This window comes from Aythya fuligula, chromosome 16, assembly GCF_009819795.1.
Source record: "Aythya fuligula isolate bAytFul2 chromosome 16, bAytFul2.pri, whole genome shotgun sequence".
Lineage (NCBI taxonomy): Eukaryota > Metazoa > Chordata > Aves > Anseriformes > Anatidae > Aythya > Aythya fuligula.
In genome coordinates this window covers 1,707,226-1,731,450 of record NC_045574.1, presented here as the reverse complement: position 1 = coordinate 1,731,450, position 24,225 = coordinate 1,707,226, and the positions used below count along the sequence as shown (strand labels likewise).

Here is a 24,225-nt window from a genome sequence, read left to right as displayed (position 1 = left end):
GAGCAAGTTGACGTTGGGCTTGTTGAAGTGTAACCAGAGGCCTGCCCGTGCCCGCCGACGTGCCGCGCTCAGGGGCTGCGGGGTGGGGTGCGAGGGGCTGGCTGATCCGAGGCTGTTGGTGCGCCCAGGGGTGCTGCGGGTGGAGATGGTGCCCATTTAGGGCCCGAGCACCATCCCAGCGCTCTCCTGCCACCGGCAATGCTCCGTGCGGAAGCGTCTTGCAGTGGGTGACTTCCCACTGTAACGGGAAAGGAAATAGATGTGCTGAATTTGCCCCTTTGCCCCCCCCCCTTTTTTTTCCTATGAAAATGGTGCAAGTTACAATTTAAAGGAGGTACTTACTGACAAATACCCCCGTACACCCGCAGATTCCTCCCCCTCGAAGCGCTGGACTGCGAGGGGGCTCGAGTGCTGCTCTTTCACTGAGACAGAGTGAACAGACTTTCCAGCCAGAGGATGCAGGGTGGCTGTCGTGGGAGAGGTGAGGTTATTCCTGAAAGAAAAAAGGTGCAGAAACCTGAGTGACTCCAGTGCGTTTGGGTGGCAGGCTCAGAAATACACAGCAGCCAGACTTTCAGCAGTGGTAGAGCACAGAGGGGCGATTCTTGCTGTTGTTCTTGTGTGTGAGGCTTAGAAGCCGAGGCAGTTTGTACCAATTCTTGCCAAAGCTGCAACAGAGAGTGACCTTTTGAAGGAGATGTTTCCACCGTGACCTGCTTTGATCCTTAGCAGTGCGAGCTTAGAAAGTCGGCACAGATGAAGTTACAGTTTAGTGTGAGGCTGAGTGCTTGGACATGTTTCTTCCTTCTTTTAAGAGCAATATGTATTTTCTATCTCTTTTTAAGTTAATCGGAAATGTTATTTATAGCTGGTTGTGCACCTCTGTGTATCCTGAAGTCCCACAGCACAGGACTGGGTGGGAAAACCTGAGGGACTGGAAAGAACGGGAAATGTTGGGTAAGGAAAAAAACAGATGGACAGTCTGCTCCAAAGGTCAGTCTGAAAGGGTTTCAGAGCCAGGGCAGCAGACAGGCAGGAGTTTACACGGACTGGAGACACAGGGCAGAGCCTGCCTAATTTATCTACTCTAATTATGATATAAGAGAGTGAGAATAATTCAGTAGTTTTCTTTGTGAACCAAGTTTATTTTTTAACCTTATTCAGCTCAGGAACATTGCCACAGTAGCAAGTACATGGTGTTCACTGTGGGAGAAGCGAATGTGATCCCTTCCTAAAAGCAACGTGGCTGTACCAGTCCTGAGAAAGCTGTGCAGCATCATCTACACTTCCACAGAGCGTAGTTTAGTTGCAATTTGCTTCTTTCTTTTTTTTCTTTTTCTTAAATATAAATGTATTGCAAACCCCAGGCTCTGCTGCCTTTGGCATTTTATCCCCGTTTGCTGGCCCTCACCTGCCAGCTCTGCAGTTTCAACATGCCAACTGCTTTTATTAGCCACCAAGACAATTTCCGTTGAGAGACCTGAGGGGCTTTTATTTATCACTAAGCACAAAGAAGGATCTTTTTTTCAACAATGCTAAGGTAATTCTCCCCCCTCCTGCCCCAGTTTTTTTTATGCATGTGATGTGCACTCGGTAATGTGCTTTCCTCCTATTAACATTCTGAGAAACGTAGGTAGATTTGCTTTTATGTGACATATAAATATATCCATATCGCACTGAGACATGGATATATAGACATATATATATAGCCCCTTAGGGATTTCGTTTTCTTAGATGCAAAATAACAGATTTACCTCAAACTGCATGCTTTCAAAACTGAATAGGATATTGTGTTATACTTTTCAGGTCTTACGAAGATGCAGATACATTTCACTCTTCACACAAAATTACTTTCGTCACAGATTTTGCAAGCTGTGTACTACAATCTGTGTACTGCTGTCCGAAGTTTTCTGTCAGTTGTTCTGCTGGATTACGTGCAATAATAAACAGTTATCTGCTCACTGTATCAGTGTTTATCTTTGTGGGGGTTTCTTCTCGGTATGACACACTCATTCCAGTCTTCAAGGAGAGGTCACGATGATGAGGTCCAGAATTTCAGAGGTGACAGCTGGATGGGTTTAGCTTTCTGCTAAATAAATAAATAAATTTTGAATATCTATTTCAAAATCTGCATTTTTGGGTGATAGGGGGGTGTTGTGCAAAGAGAATTGTTTTCATTTATTGTTTTTTGAAAGGTTGGTGCCAGATGCTTGAGGACGTCACCAGCTCTCCGAGTGACCTGCGTGTGCATGAAGCCAGCACGGGGCCCACTAACCGCAGGGAGGAAACCCTTGCAATGAATAACAAGCACGCGCTGATCCGGACCTTGGCTCATAAATAACTCCTTGGCTGCATTTTCTCTAGAGGATGGCTCAGCTCAGAGGGGAACGCTGGGCTCAGAGGTGGCTGCGGCTGAGCTGGCAGAGCCCCAGACGCAGGACGAGGTGAGCAAGACTCAAGCCTGGGGTGCCTCGGGCTGGCCGTGGCCACAGGAGCCAGGCTTTTGGGGAAGGTGGGGCTGCCCTGGCCTCTGCATCAAGGGCTTGGCACTGGTATTGCTGAGGCCCTCCAGGACCACCACCAAGGGGAGAAAACTGAAAATCACCAGCCAGAGCCTGGCTAGTCTTTGATACATAGGTACAGTGCGTGTGCCAGAACCCTCTAGAACCCTGCAGGAAGGAAACCAGTTGCAGACCACGCTGCTCTGCTGCTGTTAAAACCTCGACCCAAATGCAGAGATGCCCTGGGACCTGTGTGTCAGCAGCGAGCGGAGCCCCATTGAGCTGGCCTTGATGGGAGGAGGCACGGGGCCGGAGGAAACGCGCCTCGCTGGCCCAAAGCCTGGCGGGGCGATGTGGGCAGCCGGTGACAGGTCCCTTCGCTGCCTGCCTCTGCCCAGGGCGGCTGCCAAGTTCCTTCCCAGCCACGTATTGCAGCCTGCTCCCCTGGCGCCACAGTTCTGTGTTTGGAGAGGAACAATTCTCACTTTCTTTCTAGCCCACTGGCTTCAGTTCTCTTGTGTTGATTTAAAGACCCACAGATGTGATCGGGATGCCCTGTTGGTGCAAAATCTCACGTGCTCTTAGGCAGCATTGAAGTCACAGCAGACCCATGAGCTCACAGCCACCTCCAGCCCCTGAATATTTTAGTGAGCAGCCGAAGTGATGGGAAAGCCAGGATGGGGAAATGGTAGTGGGGAGAAGAGCAGATTAGGGGAAGGATGGGAGAACAGAGCCCAGCACCAGGCGGGGGCACAGGGGCCCAAGGAATGCAGGATAGCCAAAACCTTCGATCCCTTTTCTATTTCTGGAGCTTCTCACATGAGTGAAGCCAAGCTGTGCAGAGGGGCTGGCAAGACGCAGGCTCAGCCTCCACAGGCAGCAGGGGCTCCCCAAATCCTCTGCAGGGTGCAGGAGGCCTTGTGGTGGAAGATTTCTGTGCCCTGATAAGGAACTGAGGAGACAAATTTGGTGAGACGATGGCTTTGCTCTCCTCTGGGCTTGTTTTGCTGCTGGTGTTGGAGGAGCCAGCAGCATCTCATTCAGCCAGTCACGGGGGGGAGGCGAGGGGCAGCAGGGTAACCGGAGCCCTTCGCACCTCATAAATCTCCGGCTGGTGAATGGAGCAGATCCTTGGCCCATGCGGAGGCAGCAGGCAGGGAGGCGGGTCTCTTGCTGAAGCCATGATGTAGTGCTTCAAAAATCTGAAAAATACCAAAAAGAGGAGCACACCCTTTCCCCGGGGTGGGGGCACCAGCACTGAGACTCTACCTCAGGAGCCGCTGCTTTTGGGGTGATGTCCCCAGCACCGTCCCCGGCTGCAGGGAGAGGAGTCGGACATGTGAGAGCCAGGAGAGAGGCCCTGGCCTGATCCGGTGACAGAAGGGCACACGTTAGGTAGCTTGCACCAGTGGGAGGGAAGGTGCAACCCGAGCCCCGGTGTCCTTTGAGAGTGACGTGCCCAGCCCGGGGACGGGATGGTGGCACTGCCCTGCCTGCAGAGAGCAGGAGCATCCCCCACTCCTGGCCCTGGTCTCAGGGCTAAGGTGGTCCTGGCTGCAAGCTGGTCCTGGGGAGCACAGAGGGGTGACCCTGCTCCTCTGCACAGGGCAGGGGAACTAGTAGCTTTCCCAAAAGCAGCCTGGGACAAGTTGCTTTCATTGCTTATTTCCTCCAAGCAGCCACCCAGGTCGTGCTGGCTGGGGCAGCCAGGCTCGCTCTCACCTGTGGCCATGCTGCCCACAAGCCGACTGCCAAGCAGCCAGGAGGACACCAGCCCTTTGCTGACCCTCTGAAAATCCCATCAGCGCGGGGACCACCCTAGGACCTTCTCCCCAAGAGGGAAAAGCTGCTGTCCCCAGTCCCAACCGTTGGCACCAGGTGTTCCCACTCAGAGCAGCGCCGAGCAGCCCCCAGCGCACTCACAGCATCCTCGGTCTCTATAGAAACAGCACGCAGAGCACCAGTCACCGGGCTGAAACTAAAGAATTCAGCAACTAGAAAACATCCTTAATACTTCTGCCCCATCACCATACTTTGCAGTTCTGTTTCCACCCCCATGTAGCAGCTGGGAAAGTGCCCCTGGTTTGGGGTCTGCAGATAAGCCAGGGCAGGGCTGCCCGCAGGGGTAAGAGCCCCCGCTGCAGGGGGTGCTTGCACCACGTAGTGCTCATCCTATAGGGCTGGTGCTTGCAAAAATTGGCAAACTGGGGATATTTGAGTAAATAGAATCAACTAGAATCACTCCTGGGGGACTGGCAGGCTTTGATCAGCAGTGAATCACAGCACGCTCCCCGAAATGGGTGCTTTGCTTTAAGGAGCGCGGAACAGCATCCTGTGAGCGAGCGGAGAGGAGACAGCTCCGAGAGCCAAAGAGCCCTCCAGAGGCCTTGTGAAATACACATTGCAAAACAAGCAAATAACTTCGAAGTGATTACACCAATATTGCTGTAGCACTATCCCCCCAAGCCTTATTAGCAGCTCCTTAATTGGAGCTTGCTTGAACTAATTAGTTCAAAGAAGCAGCCAGGGGCCAGAACAGATTGAAAAGGGGCCGCCTTTAATTCATTCCCTGATGTGTGGTCCACCCTCACTTGTGCCTCTAAAAAATGTAAGCAGTTGCTCAGCATGTTCTGTGGTGAGCTGTCACTAGTTTAAAGGTACTGCTATTTTGGTTTTACTCATGTGCTCTTTACTCCTTCCTTGCAGGCTTGTACCAAAAAGCAGAGCCGGGCTCTTGTAACCAGCTCTGGTTGCAGCGTGGTGCTGGGTCCTCTTCTGCTCCTTTTTTCCTCCCTTTTTGTAGGGAGCCACTGGTGCTCTGTGGGCTGCTCCCCAGCACGGCCTGGGGCTGGCTCCCGAGGTGCTGGCAGAAACCAGGAGGCAGAGGCTGTCCCAAAGAGCCCCCAGCAAGGCCACTTCTGATACCAGCTGCTGTGGATGCCCAATTACCTTCCTGAAAGCACCCCTCCCACCAGGCAAACCTAGAGATGATGTAAGAAGGCAACCTGGCTGGTGCTTATTTCAGCAACTCATTTAAATTCTGGTGTTTTGCAGCAAAGAGTCCTTGCTGCAGACCCTGCTGCTAACCCTCTGGAGGTGACTGCTCTGCCCACAAGCACTGCGCTGGGGTCAACCAGAGCCAGGTAAGCATGCTGGATGTGGTGTCTCTGATGAAAGCCTTGAGCTTCAGCCACCATGGGGTTTTCTAGCCCATAAACCTCCCATGAGTGCTTCCCCTGAGCCACTTCACTCCTGTGCCCCCCTTGGCACACACACACCCACGCTCCCACCCAGTGGCTCTGCAGCACCTGTGAGTGTGGCAGAGCCGAGCACCCCTCTCCTGCCACCAGACCCCTCTGCTGCATAACCAAAGCAAGCTGCTGGCATTTTACCAGGTCAGTAAGCACTGCAAGGGCAGGATTTAGAAACAGCAAGCTTTAATTAAGAAGCTAACAGGTTAGATCAAATTGAGGAGCAGCTTCAATGTGGTAAATTATTTAGGAGTGATTTTTAGGATCTGTTTGGGGACATTTGTAGGCTTACAGCCTGCTCTCATGCTAGTGGCAGTGACTAAGTGCTGAGGGCAGCATGCAGCTTTGGGCTTTGCGAGCAGGCTTGAGGGATTCAGGGTGCAAGGTATGCTCAAGTTTGAAAGGGGCTGGTGGATTTCTTATAAGGAGTTGAAGCTTTGCTCAGACCATGGATACCCAGAGGAGGAAAGTCAGAGTGACTGGGAGCCTGTGGAGAATATTGGGCCCCTGAAGTGTCAGTGCATCCTTCTCTCTGCTGCCCCAGAGCTTGCTGTGCTGTGCTCCCAGCTGCTCCTCGTGCAGTTCCAGCCAAGCTCTGTGCAGCTGCACAGACCCAGCACCACCAAATGTGGCACCATGGCCACAGTTCCTGGAGACAACTGGCTTGTCTGCTGAGACCTTGCCCTGAGAAATGGCACGCACTGAGGAACGGAGAGCTCTTCAGGGAACCGCGAGCTGCTGCTGGAATGCGAGCTCCCAAAGGTCCCTGCAGGGCTGGCACTGATGAAGAAATAACATCTATTTCTCTCTTCTCACCACCATGCCCAGGAGGAGTTCCCTGCCCTGTTGCACACCAGGGGTTGCTTTCCACGGGCACTCCCAGCAGCTTTGACCCCTGGTCTGGCCCAGGGGGTCGCTGTGGTCTCCGTGGGGTGAGTCTGCTCAGCCCCACTCTGCCAGAGGGGACAGAACACCATGGGGATGCCCAGGCTGGGGCTCTAGCAGTGATTGTGGAAAGGCTGAGCTTCAGAACCTTTGTGATCTCTTTGTTTCACCTAAACTAGGATTTTTTTTAGAGAGAAAGCATTGAAGTCTGTCCGCCTCCAACCAGATAAAGGCCAGGCCAGATTTCCACCCTCCTGTTTTCACTTTGCTTATTAGATACTACTTGCACAAAGGAAAAAATGCTTGTGAGTCCTCACCCTGCAGTGACTGGGATTTGGCTCCTGTCTCACTTCAGAGCTGGCTGCAGGGCTGTTCTGGGTGAGCAGCAGGCAGGTGGAAGAGGGAGCAGAAGGAGCAAGTAGGCAGAGGCATAAAGGTGACTGAGTGCCTTTTGGAGAAAGGAGAAGGACAGGGAGGTTGGCTCTTTCCAAATCAGAGCCCATCTCTAGGGTTTCCAAGTTCAGGGTACTATGCAATGATAGCCAGAGGAGCAGGCTGTCCCGGTGACTTTGGCTGCCTGTGGGAACAACCCAGTCCAACCATCAACAGAACCTCGGTCCCAGCAGGAGCTGCCCCAGCTCCCTCAGCTCTGAACCACCTCTGCAGGTCTGTGGCTTTGCTGCTGGTGGTACAAAACTGCTTCAGCTGCCTGCTCCAGGCTCCCTCCAGCCTAATCCCTCTGGGAGCCATCAGCTGAAGCCTCTAGCAGCAGTTACTCCTTGTAATTCCTTTCTACTGGCAACTCCTTTCCTAACAGCATGCATTTGCCTGTCTTCTCAAGCAGCATCTCCTTAGCAAGCTGAGTGCTGACCTTCTTCCTTCACCTAAAGCCCTCCCAACATTTCAGCATAAGTGCAGGGAGAAGGAGCAGGAGCTCATTCCTCCTCTACTGAGTTTAATGCTCCAGTGCCTTTACTGGAGATCTCGTGGTGCTGAGAGAATTTATCTGCCAATTACTCCTCAAGAAATAACAAAGGATCATGCACTACTTGGCAGATAAGGGCAGAAAGGGGAGAAGAGGACAGGTCTTTTTTTTTTAATTGAATCTCAAGTATGTTGAACAAAAACTTCAGAACCATCAATTAGCTGTTGGCCTGGGGCTAAAATTTAATTAGGAGAATAGTGCTTTCAAACTGTCACTGTCTGGGAAGGAAGAAAAAAAAAAAGCATTAAAGGGAACAGCAAAAAAATGGAAATGTGATGGGGAAGACAGAAAAGAGTTTGTTGGGATGCTTTAGTATTGAGCTGTTCCCTGTACTGGCAGAGATCCAGGCTGCCAAAGTGCATGTCCATCACCTCAGAAGTGCCCTAATCCTAATTTTAATCCTAAATCTCCATCCTGTGTGGCTGGGGAGCAGGAATCAGGCAGAGGGGGCTGCTCTCTGAAACCAAAGGTGCTGGCGTGCTCAGGGCCCCGTGCCCCTGCTGCTGCAAGCTATGTTTGGCTGCAAAGATGAAGAAAATTAATTCCTGTGCAGGCTAGGTAGGGCACAGGTTTAAGCAGAAGAAGCTATTAGGTTTTGAGGAGGTAATTCTGGAGCAAGGACTCACTAGAGCAAGAGACCAGCGTAGCTCTGGTCTGTGCGATGCGTGGTTCGCACCTTGGGGCTGGGTAAGAGCTGACACATCCAGAGCTCACTCCTGGGTTTCACCATGCCCAGGGGACCAGGAGTTGTTACCTGGGTGTTGCATCGAGGTGCTCTTGTGCTTACTGATCTGTTTCTTTGTCTGCAGATGTTTTTTTGTTTGTTTGTTTTTTGTTTTTTTTTTTTTCCTCTGAGCTGCTATGGAAGAACTTTTTCTAATGGGGAAAAAAATCCATCTACCAGAGAAAAGATTTTACAGCAAATTCTTTCACTTCTTAGTTTCTTTTGCTAAATAGAATGCTTCTCTTGTGCTGTAGGAAAAGTATGTCTTTTTTTGAAGAAGCAGCTCCCAGATTTCTTTGCAGAATTTTCTTAGGAATAACAAAGAGGAACTTTGCTCTTGAATTCCCAATATATGCAAAAGAGCACAAAACAATGACATGAATCCACAAATTCCAAACATTTCATAATATTTCATAAATATCTGCCAAATCAGTGTTCCCTCTCCTTATCCTTTAGGTATTCTGGAGCAAAGCAGGCAGTTTAATAATCCACAACATAACAACCATACATGCAAAGCCACCCTACACCAAAATGAAATAGATCCTGAATGCTTCCGTGCACATTGGTGGGAAGTGAGGTCTTGTTCTCGCTCGCCCAGGGAAGTTATTTTCCATAGACACAGAACAGCTACTTGAAGTCTTGTGCTCTTAAAAATATCTCACGGATCTTTTCCCAAGTAAGATGTAAGCCTCTGATTTAACGCTCTGGGTTGCTGTAAAGCAGTGTTGGGTGCTGAGGCTGAATTGGCTGCTCAGAGAAGAACTGTTTACAGTCACTTCAGGGTTACTGGTGGCTGACTCTTATTTTATTTGGCAAGAGCCTTGGCATTTGGCAAGAGCCTTGGCATTTGGCTCATCTGTAATCTCTTATGTTTTACTCCCAGTCCAGATAGTCTCTTGTGAGTCTGGGGCAAACGTTCTTAGACTAGTTTCTTGAATGTGTCAGGTTATGAATATCCACTTTGCTTACTAGATGACAGCAGCAGTGAGCATTGTTAATGCCTTATAGGCAGTACCACTTATCACAAAACACTTTACGAACTTTTATGAATTATTCTTAGGAAATAAGAGAACTGTTTCACCTGCCATTGAAACGCAGCTGTAGCTGGGACAACGTGCTGCTTGATGGTATGCAGCTGCACCATGCCAGGGCTTACAGGACAGGGCTACCAAAGGCTATCCAGCCAAAGCAGCTGCAGGAATGTAGACCAAAAAAAAGGCAAGATTATTCAAAAGAAATTCAGGCCACAGTGTTGGAAGTATTATTATTACCTTAAGGAACACAGATTATTAATTTGATCATTTTTTTTTCTGTAACAAATCCAAGTGGTCTGGACCTTGGGTTTGCACGCTACCAGCACAGCAATATCTCCGGGAGCACAGGGTATGGTTCCTGATGCCCAGCTTCAGCCATGCATAATGCACAAATCTCCATCTGAGAGAGTCAGACTGGTCTCTTCAGGGTCATGGAGAGAAAGGGTCACACCTAGGGAGACATTCATCTCCTCTCCTTCCTCAGACTGCTACTCTGAGATGAGAGGAGCTGCTTCTTGTGCCCAGCTGTCCCCATTACCTCTGACAGTGCTCCAGAGGAGCAGCTCACATGGGTGTCTACATTATAGGCACCTGCCTTTGGGAAGGGGATCCTCACCCCCTAAGAAACCTGGTCCAGTGGTTTTTTTGTTTTTTTTTTGTTTTTTTTTTTTCCCTCCCTTGACTGCCCTTCTCTTCCTGGATTTCCTTCCAGTTCTCTGGCCCAACTCAACAAACAGCAGCACTTGCACGTAACACAGAATGGCATTGCGCTGCTATATTTAACTACAGATTCTTTAAAGATGCTAAGCATTGACCTGCGCCTAACACGTCAACAAACAAGAATAAATTAGCATTAAGGAAAAGCAAATTAATTCGCCTCTAAGAATCTGTTTTGTTACATGCCCTGGAGAGGTATTAACTCAAGCTTGCCGCAATGCCAAAGCAATTTCTGTTGGCGTTTTCCCAGCACGGTGCATGCAGCCACATAGCTCCTGCATTGTTTCAGGGTCCTGGTATTTATTTGGCAGGCCTGCTTTTCCTTGCAGGTGCCGGGAGGCTGTTCAGCTCTTCTTGTTCGGTGAGGAGATCCGAGCTGCCGTGAGAGCAGTCCTTTGTGATGCTGTAGTACACCGGGGCGCTGTGCAGCGTGGGGTTCTCGGTGCTCTTCTGCTCGCACTCCCAGAGCTTCCTGAAGGCAGCCCTGAATTTCTGGGACATGAGGTTGTAGATGATGGGGTTGATGGCGCTGTTCAGGTAGATGCACGTCCGGCAGAAGAGCAGGAACCAGATGTTCAGGTACGGCGGGTCCATGAAGGAGTTTACCACCACCAGCGTGCGGTAAGGCATCCACAGGAGGGCGAAGAGCACCACCACCACTGCCAGCATTTTGGTCACCTTGTTAGAGGGGATAGGCAAAAAGAGAAATAGGCAGATGGTGCTGAAGCTCCAGCAGAGCCTTCCCACCTCTAACTGTGCAGGTAATTTATAGCATCGCACATATCTCTCTTTAAGGATTTAAAATAGGGTCACAAACCATGGGACTGTCTATTCCTCACTGAATCCATTTTTGTTCATGAAATAATATTGCATAAATACAACCTTTAAATGACAGATTTTCACCTACCACTCGATAGACTTTGAAATGTCAGCACAAGCATCCATCAGCCTGGAAATGAGTTGGAAATAACCATGGGAATTCCTGTACCAGAAAACAGGTATGAAAATTGCTCATAATGTTAAATCAGTGAGGAAATTAACTTGTGTCAAAGTGGGATCCTAAGTTTTTTAGGTGCCAGGGGTGAATCTCAACTCCCTGTCTGGGATCTCCTGTTTTGCTATGCCTGCTGTGCTCCCAGGGACAGGCTCCTGGTACAGAGCAGCACTGGGAGCAGACGAGACTGCCTGGAGTCCTACACAAATTCCTGACTTGCCCTGATAGGGGAGCTGCTCAGCTAATCAGTATGGGTTATTTTAATTTGCAGCACACTAGGGAAGAACTACATTAATGTATTAGGAACAAGAAGATATTGAGAATGCAGGAGCGAGCAGTAATTGCCCTCAGCTCAACTCAGGCTTGCTTAAGAAAATGTGTTTTTGTACTGAAACTCCAACGATCCTAATAATTTTGACAGCTACATGTATTTTGGGTAGGTGACAATCATCCTTCTGCAAGTGCTTACAGAATACATGCGTCCCCAAGGAGGAAAGTATGAGTAAACACCGATGCTGCCCACATATTAAGGTGGCCGTGTTTCAAATGTCAAAAAGGGGGTTGTGCACTGACTCCTCTTCTCTATAAGGAAGCAAGCACTTGGATCACACTTGGTCTTTCAGCTTTTCTTGGATTTTTTTTTTTTCTTTTTTAACTTAGTTACAAGCAGTGATTCCTTCCTGTAATGCTTTGTGTAGAAAGAAGGGGTGGTTGGCTGTGGCAACAAAACTTTTCCTACAAGAAAGGATCCATTGTCAAGCCGAGGCCAAAATAGAAGTGTTTTGCTGTGTGTGGTTTAACGGGAATGTGAGGACACTTCCCAGAATCAGATCTCGCCGTGATGCCGTGAGTGCCTGGGCTGTTGCTAAGACTGCAGCATGTTTGCTGTTGCCTTGGGGGAAGACAGAAGGGATTCTGAAAAGAAAAGCTTCAGAGCTTTCTAGTGCCTTTCACAAGGGTGGCTGGATCCATCCCACAGGCTTTTGGTTTCATGCTGCTAGGATGAGGCTGCTGGGTGACGATGTGCTTGGTAGCAATGGTCCTGAACACAGAGTCACTGTCTGCCCTGAGCCTGGCAGGGCAATAAAGGCTTGACCTTTCCTCACCAGGGGACGGAGCATCCTCCTATGGGCTGTGAGACTGCATTGCTGTGGGACAGAGCTCCAGGTACCACGGGAGCCCAGGAAGGAAGGATTTCTGCCTGAGGAGCCATGCATGTGAATGGGACCCGTGCTCTTTCCAAATATCTTTACAGCAAATAGACACAGCCACAATGGAGCGATCAGCTGCTCTGCTGCCTCCGTTGCACCACTTCTCAGGTTTGCAGAGAGAAAGGCTTTGGGTATATTTTTGATTCATCTGAGGTTAATATCCTGAGAACATGAATGAACTTGATTTGAACAAAAATGTGATAAAAGCTGAACCCTACAGCAAAATGCAAACAGCTCAACTCAAGTGATCCTAAGTACAGTTTCATTCAGGATTTAATTCTCCCCTACTGAGCAGTTTATTCAGGCTGCTCCTCCTGGGAGATGTGCTTCACCATCCCATCCCAAATGTGTCCAGGTCCTGCCTGGAAGGGGCCTTGCTAAAGGGGTGTCCCTGGGACAAGGCTGGAGGGAGCCTTTCCATCAGCTTCAGTAGTCCTACTGCAGTGGGATTTCTGCAAAATGCGTCCTGGAAAACTTAAATAGCACACCAGTGTAGGAGGAGGGCACCGAAGCGCACACACTCCTCACTCAGCACAGGGATTGTCTCCATTTCCGAGGTGCCAAAGTGTCTGCTGTAGAGAATAAACCTCCAAACTTGTGTCCGCTTAGCTCTGTTCTCTGCCAGGTGCCACTTCTGGCCGAGAGCTTTCTGCACAGTGAAACATCTCCCTTTAAAGCTAATGGATTAGTCCTGGTCACATGCTTGTTTGTGAGGCTGAAGCATCTCTGACCTCTTCACTGATGTAACTGTTTGCTCAGGACACCACGATGTTTGTAAAGAGTGAGCTGGACTCTGCCTCACCGTGACAAAGCCAGAGGGATTGCATCCTAGGCTGACAAGTAAGTTGGCTGCAGTCCTTTCCAAGACCAAACCAAGTTTGTTATGGGAAAGAATTAGTGATTCATCTGCTTTTAGCCGGAGCTGCCCCTGCTTTTCGGCTGGCTGTTACGGAAGCGTTGCAGTGCCTGACAACACCTCTACCCAGACAGCAAGAGGCAACACAAGTGCTGTCACAAAAAGACCTGTGCTTCCTGCTCCACGTCCTGCAGCCCTGCAGAAAAGTTGTCATCCTGAGAGGGGATACCTGCTGAGGAACTAGCACCACAGGGATTTATTGCCTACTCTTGCTAAATGCCCTCGGTGCTCACCAAGGATGCTGCATCCAGGCTGCAAGGGGAGAGGGCAGCCCTGCCCCGAGCTTGCTGCGAGATGAAATTGGCCTCATAAGCCAACTGTTCTCCTGGGGCTGAAGTTGTATATGGTGCAGGATGGCTCTTCTGCCTAAATCCCCATGGTCTATCCCAAAGTCACGTCTCTGTCACAGGGAAAGCAATCTCCGACATCATCTCCATGCACAGCTGAAACCCCTCTCCCTGCCTTTCCTCACTCTGCCTTTCCTGGGAGAGTAACAGCAGCATGCGTTAGGTGCTCTGAACTTTCTTCTGGTGCCTGATGGAGAGTTTGGGAGAACGTGAGTTCACTTATCCCTATCTGGAGCAGTCTTCAGGCATGGCCCAATAAAGCAGCTGCACCCCCTAAAAAAGACAGATCCTTATTGTTGCTTCAAAGCATTCTTCAGGGAAGCACCAGCCAGGGAGAAAACTTCTCCGTGAAGTCTCACAACCCCTGTGCATGCTGTGTGCACGCAGAAGCCACAAAGGGGCTGTGGCTGGAAGGAGGATGAAGCTTTCAGCCCGTGTTCCCCAGGCCACTCCCAGCCAGTGCCAGGTCTCCCTCTCCCAGCACCGCTGTCCTGAGCTGCTGCATCCTTTTTTAGGAATCCCGCTCCCTCTAGTGGTCCCTAGCGGGTGAAATCCGTGCTCGGAGGTGCACCCTCACTTTAATCTTCCCTGCTGGCAGCTCACGTACTGCTTTCACAGCCTCCTCATCGCCCTTCCAGCTTGGAGACCCGCCAGCATCTCTTGCTGGAGCACTTTCTGGTGCTGTGTCCTCACGGCTGATGCTCAGGATGAGACCCATCACCAAGGCACCCCCCTGGAAATTCCTGGTGACATTTTCAAGGGCTGTCAGCACTTCTCTGGAGAGTGTGAAAGCTGGGTGTCGTAACCCAGGCCTTTCCACCCTGGCCACGGGTAGTTCATGAGCAAAGAAACCCACTTGTGGGCTGCTCACCAGCCACAGCTATTGCAAAACAGGGTCTGGTGGGATGATTTGAGATGCTGCTGAGTTTCTTCCTCCCAGAATTTCTCTCTAATTTTGAGGCAGTGTTGCAATTGCTTTTGGAAAGCCAGAGAGGACATCTTTCTTCCCGTGAAGATGACCCAGGGCACCAGTGTCCAAGTTGTACCAGCCCGTTGCATCAGGGTTTTTTTTGCCTCTGACTTCCTCAGGAGCAGGTTGTGGAGGTGAACCTTGCCCAGAGAAGGCCATTCTGGTCCCTTCTGTGCCTCTCAGCAGAAGACATTTCCCATCTTTCCTACAGTCACAAGGGCTGGCACCCACCTCTGCTAAAGCTGACCTGGGGGGCTCCCCTGGTTCCAGGCTGGGGGTGTTGTGGGGCCATAGCACCCCCAGGAATGCCCTCTTCTCTGCTCACTGCTTCTCCCATCCCGTATCTCCATCTGCCAGCTCTGCTCCAAATGCATCCAGCTGCCTCCAGCCTCACACTAGTCCCCTCTCGGTGATGTGCCGGCTCTCGCCCCGCACACTGCAGCAGCTCCTGCAAATGTCACTCATGTGGTCCCTGCTGTCCCCACGCAGGACAGCTCCAAGGCAGAGTTCTGTGCTGACCCTGCGGGGCTCCCAGGAGACCTCCTTCCTCCCTGCCCGGTTGCTCAGTTGCTTTTTTCCTTGTAACTAGATGCAGAGCCGTGACTCACTGCAGCCATTGCATCAGGATGCAGTACTCCAGCTGGGCTTCAGGCAGCACTGGGGGAGATGCTCTGGGAGGAAGCAGGTTTGTTACGCTCAGAGAACTCTTCATGCTGCCCAAAGCTCTTATAAAAATGTTGGTGTGGTTTCACTTGCTTATGGTGCACAGTCATACTGGACAGTAATATAAATTTCCTATGCATGTATATAACATGAAGTGACCGTGTATCACAGCCACCTCTGGGGTGCAGCATGGCATCCATCCATGTGGCCAACTGTCCGACAGGCAAGCGGTGGCCCAGCTGGGGTTTCTTTCTCCTTTGCTGTCTCAGCACAGGCTGCCTCGAAGTGCTGCTGGTGTGAAGTCAGAAGGAAGCTGGGAATGTGGCTGGAAGCTTCATGAAACAAATCTGCTCGGAAACAGAAGTTTGAAGTCACCTTGCCTGCCGGTATTTTAGCTGCTATTTGTGCTTCACGAATAGCTTATGAGCAGCTTGGATCCAGGATTCTTCCTTATTTCACGCTGCCATGAATGTTAGAAATATGCTCTGAACTGGGAGCATGGTCAATACCTCCCTGAAACCTCCAAAGTCCAGTGAGGGGGAAGTAAATTCCCCCAAATATGATGATAGTTACAGTCAAACGCACTGATATCCCTTATCTCTCTGCAAGGCAGGAGGTGAGGATCGAACAGATTTACAAAGTGGCTTTTGCTGTTTTCCACTACAAATAGCAGCGCTACTGCTTTCTCTCCTGGGTGAGCAGGAGATTCACAGCAGGTTCTCAGAGGCTTCAGCTGAGCTTCTGTTAAAGAGAAAAGCTGGGTGATTGCTTTCTAATTCCACAAATCATCACAGAGCTCCCTATAGAGTGAGAATATTGCCGATGATGGTCACAGCACTAAACACACACCTGTATAGGGAGGTAGGTGTTGGTTGTGAATAGAGATAGAGAGACTCCCCCTTTCAAAACAAGTTCTGACAATTTAAAACCTCGGTGACATCTTCATTCCTGATGAGCCCAGCTCTGAGATGTAAAGCTAGCCAGGGGCAGGTTTTGCTAAGATATTTCAGGAGCTAATGAAGAGCTCAAAAAAACTACCGGTGTAACAGAGGAAAGAGCACAGGATGTTTCCAGGGGCTGGAGTTCCTTCATCCAGCCCCTTGGGACTGACAGCCTTGGGCACTCATCCTAATGAGGCTGGAGCACGCTGTGTGCAGTGCCCACCCCACGGCACAGCCTGTGCAGATGTGGCAGGAGAGGTTTCTGCTCCTTGCCCATGCAGCTGTAGGTGCTGCCCTGTAGTGACTGGGGAACTTGCTGCGGAAAAACCCTGCACCAGCAATTGGGAGAGCAGTCTGGTGCTGTTACAGATGTTGGTGCTTGCTTTAAACCTTTCTGGGATGGAGCAAAAGGGAGAAAAAGCTGAACTAGAAAGACTTAAAAGCTTATAAAGAAATAATACTCATTCTCTGAGCTGCTTGCTTCCCTCTGTGACTGTGAATCGTCTCTCCCGGGCAGTGGAAGTTCCTGTGCAAGTCAGGCAGCGAGTTGGATAAATGATGAAACTAATTTCAGCCTGGCTGGAAATCAGGTCCTGCTTGCTCAAACTCAGCAGGAGAGGCTTAAGCCAGACCCCAAGCTTCAGCCCTTATCTTGAAGCAGACCACGTGTTGAAGTTTGAGGCTTGAGCAGGATGCTCTCCTGCAGGAGTCCCATGCTCAGATACTGCCCCATCCCAGGAGGTGGGTGAGAGACAGTAACTGCTTGTGGACAGAGAGAGGAGGAACAAGGCGAGGAGATGGAGACAAAGCAAGCAGCTGGATGACAGAGGAGTCACTGAGAGGAACACCGTACCGCTGGGACACTGAGGTGCCTTCCCCAGCCACAGGGAGCTGGGGGCTGCAGCCAGGGCTGGCTCAGAGGATGGGTCCTGTGTTCTGCTGGCTTTCCCTTCCCTTTGCTTTCCAGATCTGAAGTCACCTGCCTGGGACCCAAGTCCATAATGTGTCCTGGCACCCCCCTCCCTGGGGAGGCAATCAGGAATTAATTATCTAGCCAAACGCCTGCACTCTTGCCTCTCCCAAGTGATGTTGGAGGCCAGCCAAAGCAGGGGGGAATCCATCTGTGCTGCCAGACCCCAGCTTGCCTTTGGGATACCCCCTATGCAGCAAGCCGACCCTCCCAGCTCCCCACACAAAAGGAAGCAAAATATTGGGGCACCCCTTTCCCTGCCAGAATCCGCCCCCCCCCCCAAAACCCCTCAAAGCACTGAGCCCCAGCAGCCCACCCAGCTGGGGGACCCTACCTGCCTGCGGGAGCTCAGGGCCCCCCTGTTGCCCCGGCAGGAGAGCTTGAGGGAGCCTCCCTGGTGCGTGGAGCCCAGGCAGGGGTGCTGTGGGGTGGCGGGCAGGGGGCTCATGAAGAGGATGCGGGCAATGAGGCCGTAGAGGACAGTCGCCAGTCCCAAGGGGATGACGTAGAAGACAGCGAAATCCAAGAAGTAAATGGGCATGTAAAGGCTTCTGGAGACCCGGTAGCCACAGGTGACCTGCGCCCCATCCAAGAAGGTGACCTGGGTGGTGTCCACCAGGAAGAACCACATGAGGCAATAGAGGGAGGTGAAGAGCCAGAGCGAGGAGACAATGCGCTTGGCGCGGCTCACGGTGCAGAGGAGCTGCGCTTTGATGGCGTGGCAGATGGCAATGTAGCGCTCCACCGTGAAGGCGGTGATGGACCAGGCGGAGATGTTGATGCCCAGGTACTGCAGGTAGGTGATGCAGAGGCAGCCGGCGTAGCCGTACACCCAGGAAGCCACCACGTCCGAGATGTTGGGCAGCCCGGCCGCCAGCAGCACGATGAGGTCGGCCACCGCCAGGCTCACCAGGTAGCAGTTGGTGGGGGTCACCATGTGCTTGGTGCGCAGCACCACCAGCACCACCATCACGTTGCCGGCAATGCCCACGCCGCAGATGAGCAGCACCAGCAGGATGGTGACCACCTGCAGCTCCAGGGGCTGCCGGGGCATCCTGCCCAGGGTTTGGTTGCCGCTGCCGGCCGGGCTGGCTCCCGGGCTGGCCGAGCCGTTCTCCATGGGCTCTGCGCGGCTCCTGCGCGGCTCCTGCGCGCCCCGAGCGCCTTCCCCGGCGCAGCCCTGCCGCGAGTAGGGGATGGTGAGCGCCCCCCGGCCCCCCTGTCCTCCACCCCTCCTCCCCGCCCACCTCTTCTTTCCTCCCCTTTTTCTCCAGAATTCACCCCAAATCTTGCTGTCTCCCGCTCACCCACACCCCCCTCCCCGGGTCTCTGCTGGGGAGCAGCCAGGAAGCCCCCAGCCCTCGGGAACCCCCCATCTCCCGAGACACCCCAACCCCCGGGACCTCCCAACCCCCGGGAACCCCCAATACCCGGGATCCCCCCGAGCCCCCGGGATCCCCCCCTGCTCCCGGGGTGCCCCAGGACCCCTCAGAGCCCCCCCCCCGCACCTGATCCTGCCGGGTCCTAGCTCACCGCTGAGCCGAGGAGGAGGAGGAGGAGGAAGGAGCCCAGGTGGGGGGGGCGGTGGCAGGCTGGAGACCCTTGGGGCAGAGGCCCGGCACCTCTTGGCAGGAGGCTGCAGAACCCAGGAGTGTGGGTGCCTGGACTCAGAGCCCAGCCACAGGCACTGCCACCTCTGAGGAAGGAGAGGGGAGGATGAGGAGTCCTTCCTTCCTCCCTCATCCTCAGGAGGATGGGACCAGGGCGATGCCTTGCCTGTTTCCCTTGGGCTGGGGCAGAGGATGCCTTCTCCCTTCCCTGGGGGTCATTCAACCCAGGTAGCAACCTCCTCGAATTATTTCTCCCGTAGCCACCCCATCCCAAAGAAGCACGTCGGTTTCACTTCAGGAAAGGCTTACCCACCCCTGGGCTGGGGGATCCGGGCTCTTCCTGGCAGTCGGACTGGGATATCTGCTTTCTAGCTGGTCAGCCGGGTGGATGCAGCATTTCCCCGATAGGCAGCTAACACAGCAGCAGCCACTACTTGCTGTCAGCTCCCTGCTTGCTTCTGATGTCTCCACAGTCCCTCAGAAATACATTTTCACACTGAAAGACGAACTGTGATTAGAAAGATAAAGTGCTAACAATACCCTAACCCGTGGAGCGCAGGGAAGGGCAAGGGGAAAAGCTCGCTTTTCAATTAGATTGCATTTCGGGTAGCAGCACAGCCACCCTGTTAATTCAGACACCGAAGCACATCACCAAAACGTGAGGGATCTTTCTGATGCTGGGTGATTCAGGTCTGGGACTTCACGGGCACATTTCTAAGTCTGTGTGCTGCAGTCCTGGTGTGGATAAAACGCCACATAATGGCTTGGCCCCACACTCCTCTCCCTGCCAGCAGCAGTCTGTCCCCAAGCTCTGCCTTGCTGGGACAAGCAGTATTTTCCCCTTTCCTCTAGGAAACCTTATGCCTCCAGTTGGCTCCACGAAGTGCTATCCCTGTAGTTTTTTTTTTCTCTTTCTCACACACACACCGACATTTCATTCAAGTTCGTCTCAGCTAGTAAGGACAAATTCTCTCTCCTTCCCTTTCCATTTCTTCCTTAGGGGTCCTGCTCCAGGACCTCACCTCTGCGCATCAGCCCCAGGCTGGGGAGGCAGCAGCAGGTCCCTGCCCTCAGAGATCTTCTCAGGATGCATTTGCTTCTACTTTTCCCCACTTCTTTGTTAACAGATGCACTGCAATTACAGCTGTTTCATGGTATTTTCTGCAGCCAGCAATGTGTAATGCTGCGATGCCTCACTGGGAGGCAGCTCCAGCACCCCTGGGTGCTACTGACCCACTGGAGCCAGGCCGACGGCACCCAGCACCCACCACTTGGCAAGGCTGTCAGGCACAAGGCACCACCACAATTATAAATCCTAATCAAAATTACCAGCAGCAGCACTGTTCTCTGGCAGGAGCGCAGCTTGGTTATTCTGGTTGCAGCATCTTGGTTGCTTTACCCCGGGTTATTTGCAGAGCCACAATACATTATCCCTTGCTCAAGTTGCCCCCTTTAGTCCCACTGTTGCTCCCATCTGCCCTGACCCTTCTCCAGTGTGAATAAATCCTCCTACCTGTGGAGCAGCATGTGTCAGGAGGTAAACGAGGAAAGGTGAGATTTAATCCTATCGCATGTGTTTTTGGGAAGGAGGAGGAGTGAGGGCATGTGTGTGTGCTCACACAATCAGGGGTTTGCACACCTCAGTACTCAGGACCAGCTCTAGCACAGATGTGACAGCCTCATACAAAGTCCCTGGTGCCTGCTTTTCCTGAAGCTGCTGTTGGGCTCTGAGCTGTTATGGTGATTTTCCTGTTCCTGAAAATGATAGCTATTGCACACGGAGGGGAGAGGAAGGGTGCTGAACAGGGTGCTCCTCTTCCAAGTGTAATTTCACCACGATGAAAGCTTCTGCAGCGTTTTGGAAAGAGACACTGAAAGCGGCACAGAGAAATCCTCCCAGCATCTGTAGTCTACTCTGCATTTCCCTGCAAAACTTAAATTCACCTCTGAGGGGATGGGGACTTGCATGGTAGCCACGTCTTTGACTCTCTCTGCTTTTCTTTGGGATTTGAGTCCTTTCAAACAAGTCAGACTTCTCAGCTGACCAGCAGCAGCACTGAAAATGAAACCCAGCCTGCAACCCAGCCCTTTGTTGAAGCCCCTGGACCCTTCTCTCCCTTCCTTCCCCTTTGTCTGCAGTGTAGGGCAGAGGATGTGGTGTTCAGCAGCAGCACACAGCCTGCAGCCAGCCCAGCCCAGCCTGGCCCTTCCCCTAACCCACACAACCTTTTTTCCTGGTGCTTTATTGTCCAAACACTCGTGACAGATTTCTGACTGATGCAAGAGGAAGCATTCAGCCTTTGAACTTGGTCATTTCAGTTTCTCAGCCTGCTTCAAAGGACAAATTGCCATCAAAGCCCTGGATCTCCCGCTGTCCAAGACAATTTCTGGCTGGGCCGTGGTGGGCACACAGGGGAAGGAGGGGGCAGCGCAGCCCCTTCCTGCCCACTGCTTACTGCTTAAAGCCCTTCTCTGGCCCAGGATCTCTCACCACATTTCAAGTGTGACTTTTTGCTGGTTTAGGTGACTTTTTATTCATAATCTCTGTGGAAAATGAATTTGCAGAATTGGTTTCTCTCCCTTCTCAGACATAAAAGTGTATTTCACCAGCTATTTCAAGTGGGGTGAGGAATTGCAGGCTGGGACAGCGTATAAATAAGAAACAGTTAGTTGAAAACATTTCTGCCAGTGATTTCATTTCCTCTGTTGCTCATCTGCAAAGAAACCCAAAAGCACTTCCCTGGAAGCACTGCGAGGTACTGGGGTGCCCAAGCACAGAGGATTGCCCCGACTTAATTTCACCCCCATTTAGTCCATGAGCCACAGCACTTCGTGTTCCCTCTGAACTGAGGGGTTGTGGTACAAGAGGAGCTGCTGGAATCAGCTTCTCTGAGTGCCTGAGAAGGGAGCTGGTTGTCAAACCTCCCAGCATCTTTGGAAATTGGTGATGTGTGGGGTTTGGGAAATCCAGGGGCTTTGGAAGGTGCCTGGATGATGAGCTTCTGTCCAGACACAGTGGCAGTCAGCCACCTGGGAAAACCAGCACTGCTGCTGCTTCTTCTCCTTCGGTTCTTGTGGGCTGAGGGCTTGTTACGAACCACTGATGTGGCAATGTGCAGTTGCAAAATATGAAGCATCGAGTTCAGAATGAAACTGTGACCCGATCTGCATTCAAGAGAACAATGGTGAGGAAAATGTTTCCTGTGCATTGCAAATCACTCCTGGTCTCTCTGCAGCTGTCTCACATCTCCAACTCGCTTCAACACAGTTTGGTTCCTCCTTGGAAAAAACAATTAGCCTCTAAAATAATTTGCTCAAAAGAACGAGGTTCTAAAAGCCCTCAATTTGCTTCACATCTGGCAGATACTCCCAGATAATTACCTGGTATCTTTTTAGGGGTGATGGGATGCTCTGCCTCGTGTTCAGCTATGGGTGCAGACGGTCATGCACCACATCTGCCACCCTGCACAGATGCCAGGCACCCCAGGGCATCCAGATGGCACTGGGTGTCTCTGCTGAGGCAGGTTAGTCCATGTCCATGCCCCCTGCCAGGCTAGCATATGCAGTAGGGAAGCAGCAGGGAGCACCTGCAGTTCTTCTGGGGGGGGGGGTTATGAATTTAAGCTTTCAGCCCCAAGGCAGGAAACAGTCACTTTTTAACAGTACTGGGCATCGGTTCAGGACAGCACAGTGCTGACATCTCTTCTGCTTCAAATCAGCCTCTGGCAACCTTTGCACTTAGATAGCAGTTTGTTTATCACCTCTTACCTCTAAAGATAACACCTCATCGCTTTTCCATCCCTCTTGTTTTGGCAGCAGCACCTTGCAGCCCAGCCAAGGCCCCAGGGCAGGCTGTTCCTTGCAGGAACAGCACAAAAACCCTGTCTGAAAGGGGCTCTCCCCATCCCCAGCTGTCTGTAGGGTTTGGAGGAATATCCTCAACACCAGCAGTGTTACTGGGATGAGTGGTACTGGTGGCACTGGGAGCAGTTCTGTCCTCCCATCACAGTGTGGCATGGTGAGCTGGGCAGAGTACGCACCATGCTGTGAAATAGCTTTTATTAGCTTTTGTGTTTATTTATATTGCCTTCTCTAAGAGCTGGTGTACGTAACCATTGCTTCTTCATTGAAGTTATGGCTATAAATAGGATAAACACACTACAAATGGACTTTGATCAAAACTCAGGACATATTTCTGGAGAGAGGTGGTTGGTTGGTTTGTTTGCTGCTCTGGTGGTTGTAGGCTTGTGGCTCTGAATGAAATCTTTCCCAGAGCATTACCTTAGCTGGACAGTTCACATTTGCTGCTATATATTAAGGCCATTCATTTCCCCAGCCAGCCAGCCAGAAGCAGGAACTTAGCATATATGTTATCTACACTTGCACTTGTTTAAGGTGAAAACCCACAAAAATACACCACAAAACCCCAAGGATAACAGGGGCTTCAGAGCAGATCCTGTCCCATACCTGAGGATCTTTCCATCCCCTGGGCTGACCACACCGGTGGAGGAAAGAGCAATCCGTGGGCCTTTCTCTCATGTAATTAACGCCTTTAATTAGTTTGGTAAGAAACTGCAAACCCCTACAAGTGTAAAGGAGAAAACAGGCGAACATGCCCACATCTGGAATCAGCAAAGATCTGGGCTGGTGTTGGCATTAATGAGCAACAGGGGTGTTAAAAAGGGGATTTGGCCCCATCACCAGCTGCCCACTGGCCCCTGCAGAGCCCCGCAGCCCTGCCTCTGTCCTCAGCACCCGCCAGTGCCTGGCCCTGAACTTTCAACTTCTCAGCTCCCCAGCTGCCAGAAGTGGTGAAATCTGGCCCTGCAGAGCCCGCGGGGGCAGTGAGGAAGCTGCAGAGTGGGTGCAGTGTTTTTTTTCTGTATTCCCTTTCCCAAAGCAGTGGCAAATCCATTTTCAATGAGGAGTAAAGCAAGCCTCAGATATGGCTCAAGCCTCAAATATAGCTGATCCTCTCCAAAAAAAAGAAAAAGCCTGACTGAGCTTCCTAAATATTTCCTAAACATTTGCTTCTTAAATTCGAGCCTGAAGGTTCCCTATAGGACATGGCCAGCACAGGATCCAGCCCCCACCAGCTCCTGGGATGTCCCCATGGTGCTGGCACCACTCTGGGGTGATGCTGGGCAATGGGTAAGGCACAGGGAAGTCACAGCTTCTGATTTAGTTTCTCATCAGCAAAGCAAGTGGGGTAAGTGGCACAGTGATGCAGAGACAGCTTTCAACATCCCCTTTCTCCTCCAAACAGCTCCATCGGTCAGCTCCGTGTAATGTGGTTGGGTGGTGCCACCAACCCCAACAATGACAGCCTCGGGTGCATTTGTTTTGCTATGATGTTCAATTCCACCAGCCTTCAGCGCACACATATTTAACACCAATATGATTTCTTCTCTAAAATAACCATAAGTTATTAAAGTGACTTTTCTTCCTACATCAGAAAAAAAAAAAAAAAAAAAAAACCCACACTTCTGACACCAACGCGATGACA

At 51.4% G+C, this 24,225-nt stretch overlaps 1 protein-coding gene across 1 annotated transcript; it reads right to left on the bottom strand.

The window, feature by feature from the left end:
* Positions 1–10,397: 10,397 nt before the first annotated feature.
* On the bottom strand, positions 10,398–18,229 carry LOC116495787 (thyrotropin-releasing hormone receptor-like). Its single transcript, XM_032198499.1, has 2 exons — positions 17,444–18,229; positions 10,398–10,775 (listed from the first exon to the last, which is right to left on the bottom strand). Exons 1-2 carry the CDS (start codon positions 18,227–18,229, stop codon positions 10,398–10,400), a joined length of 1,164 nt encoding a protein of 387 aa, XP_032054390.1.
* Between the last annotated feature and the right edge of the window lie 5,996 nt (positions 18,230–24,225).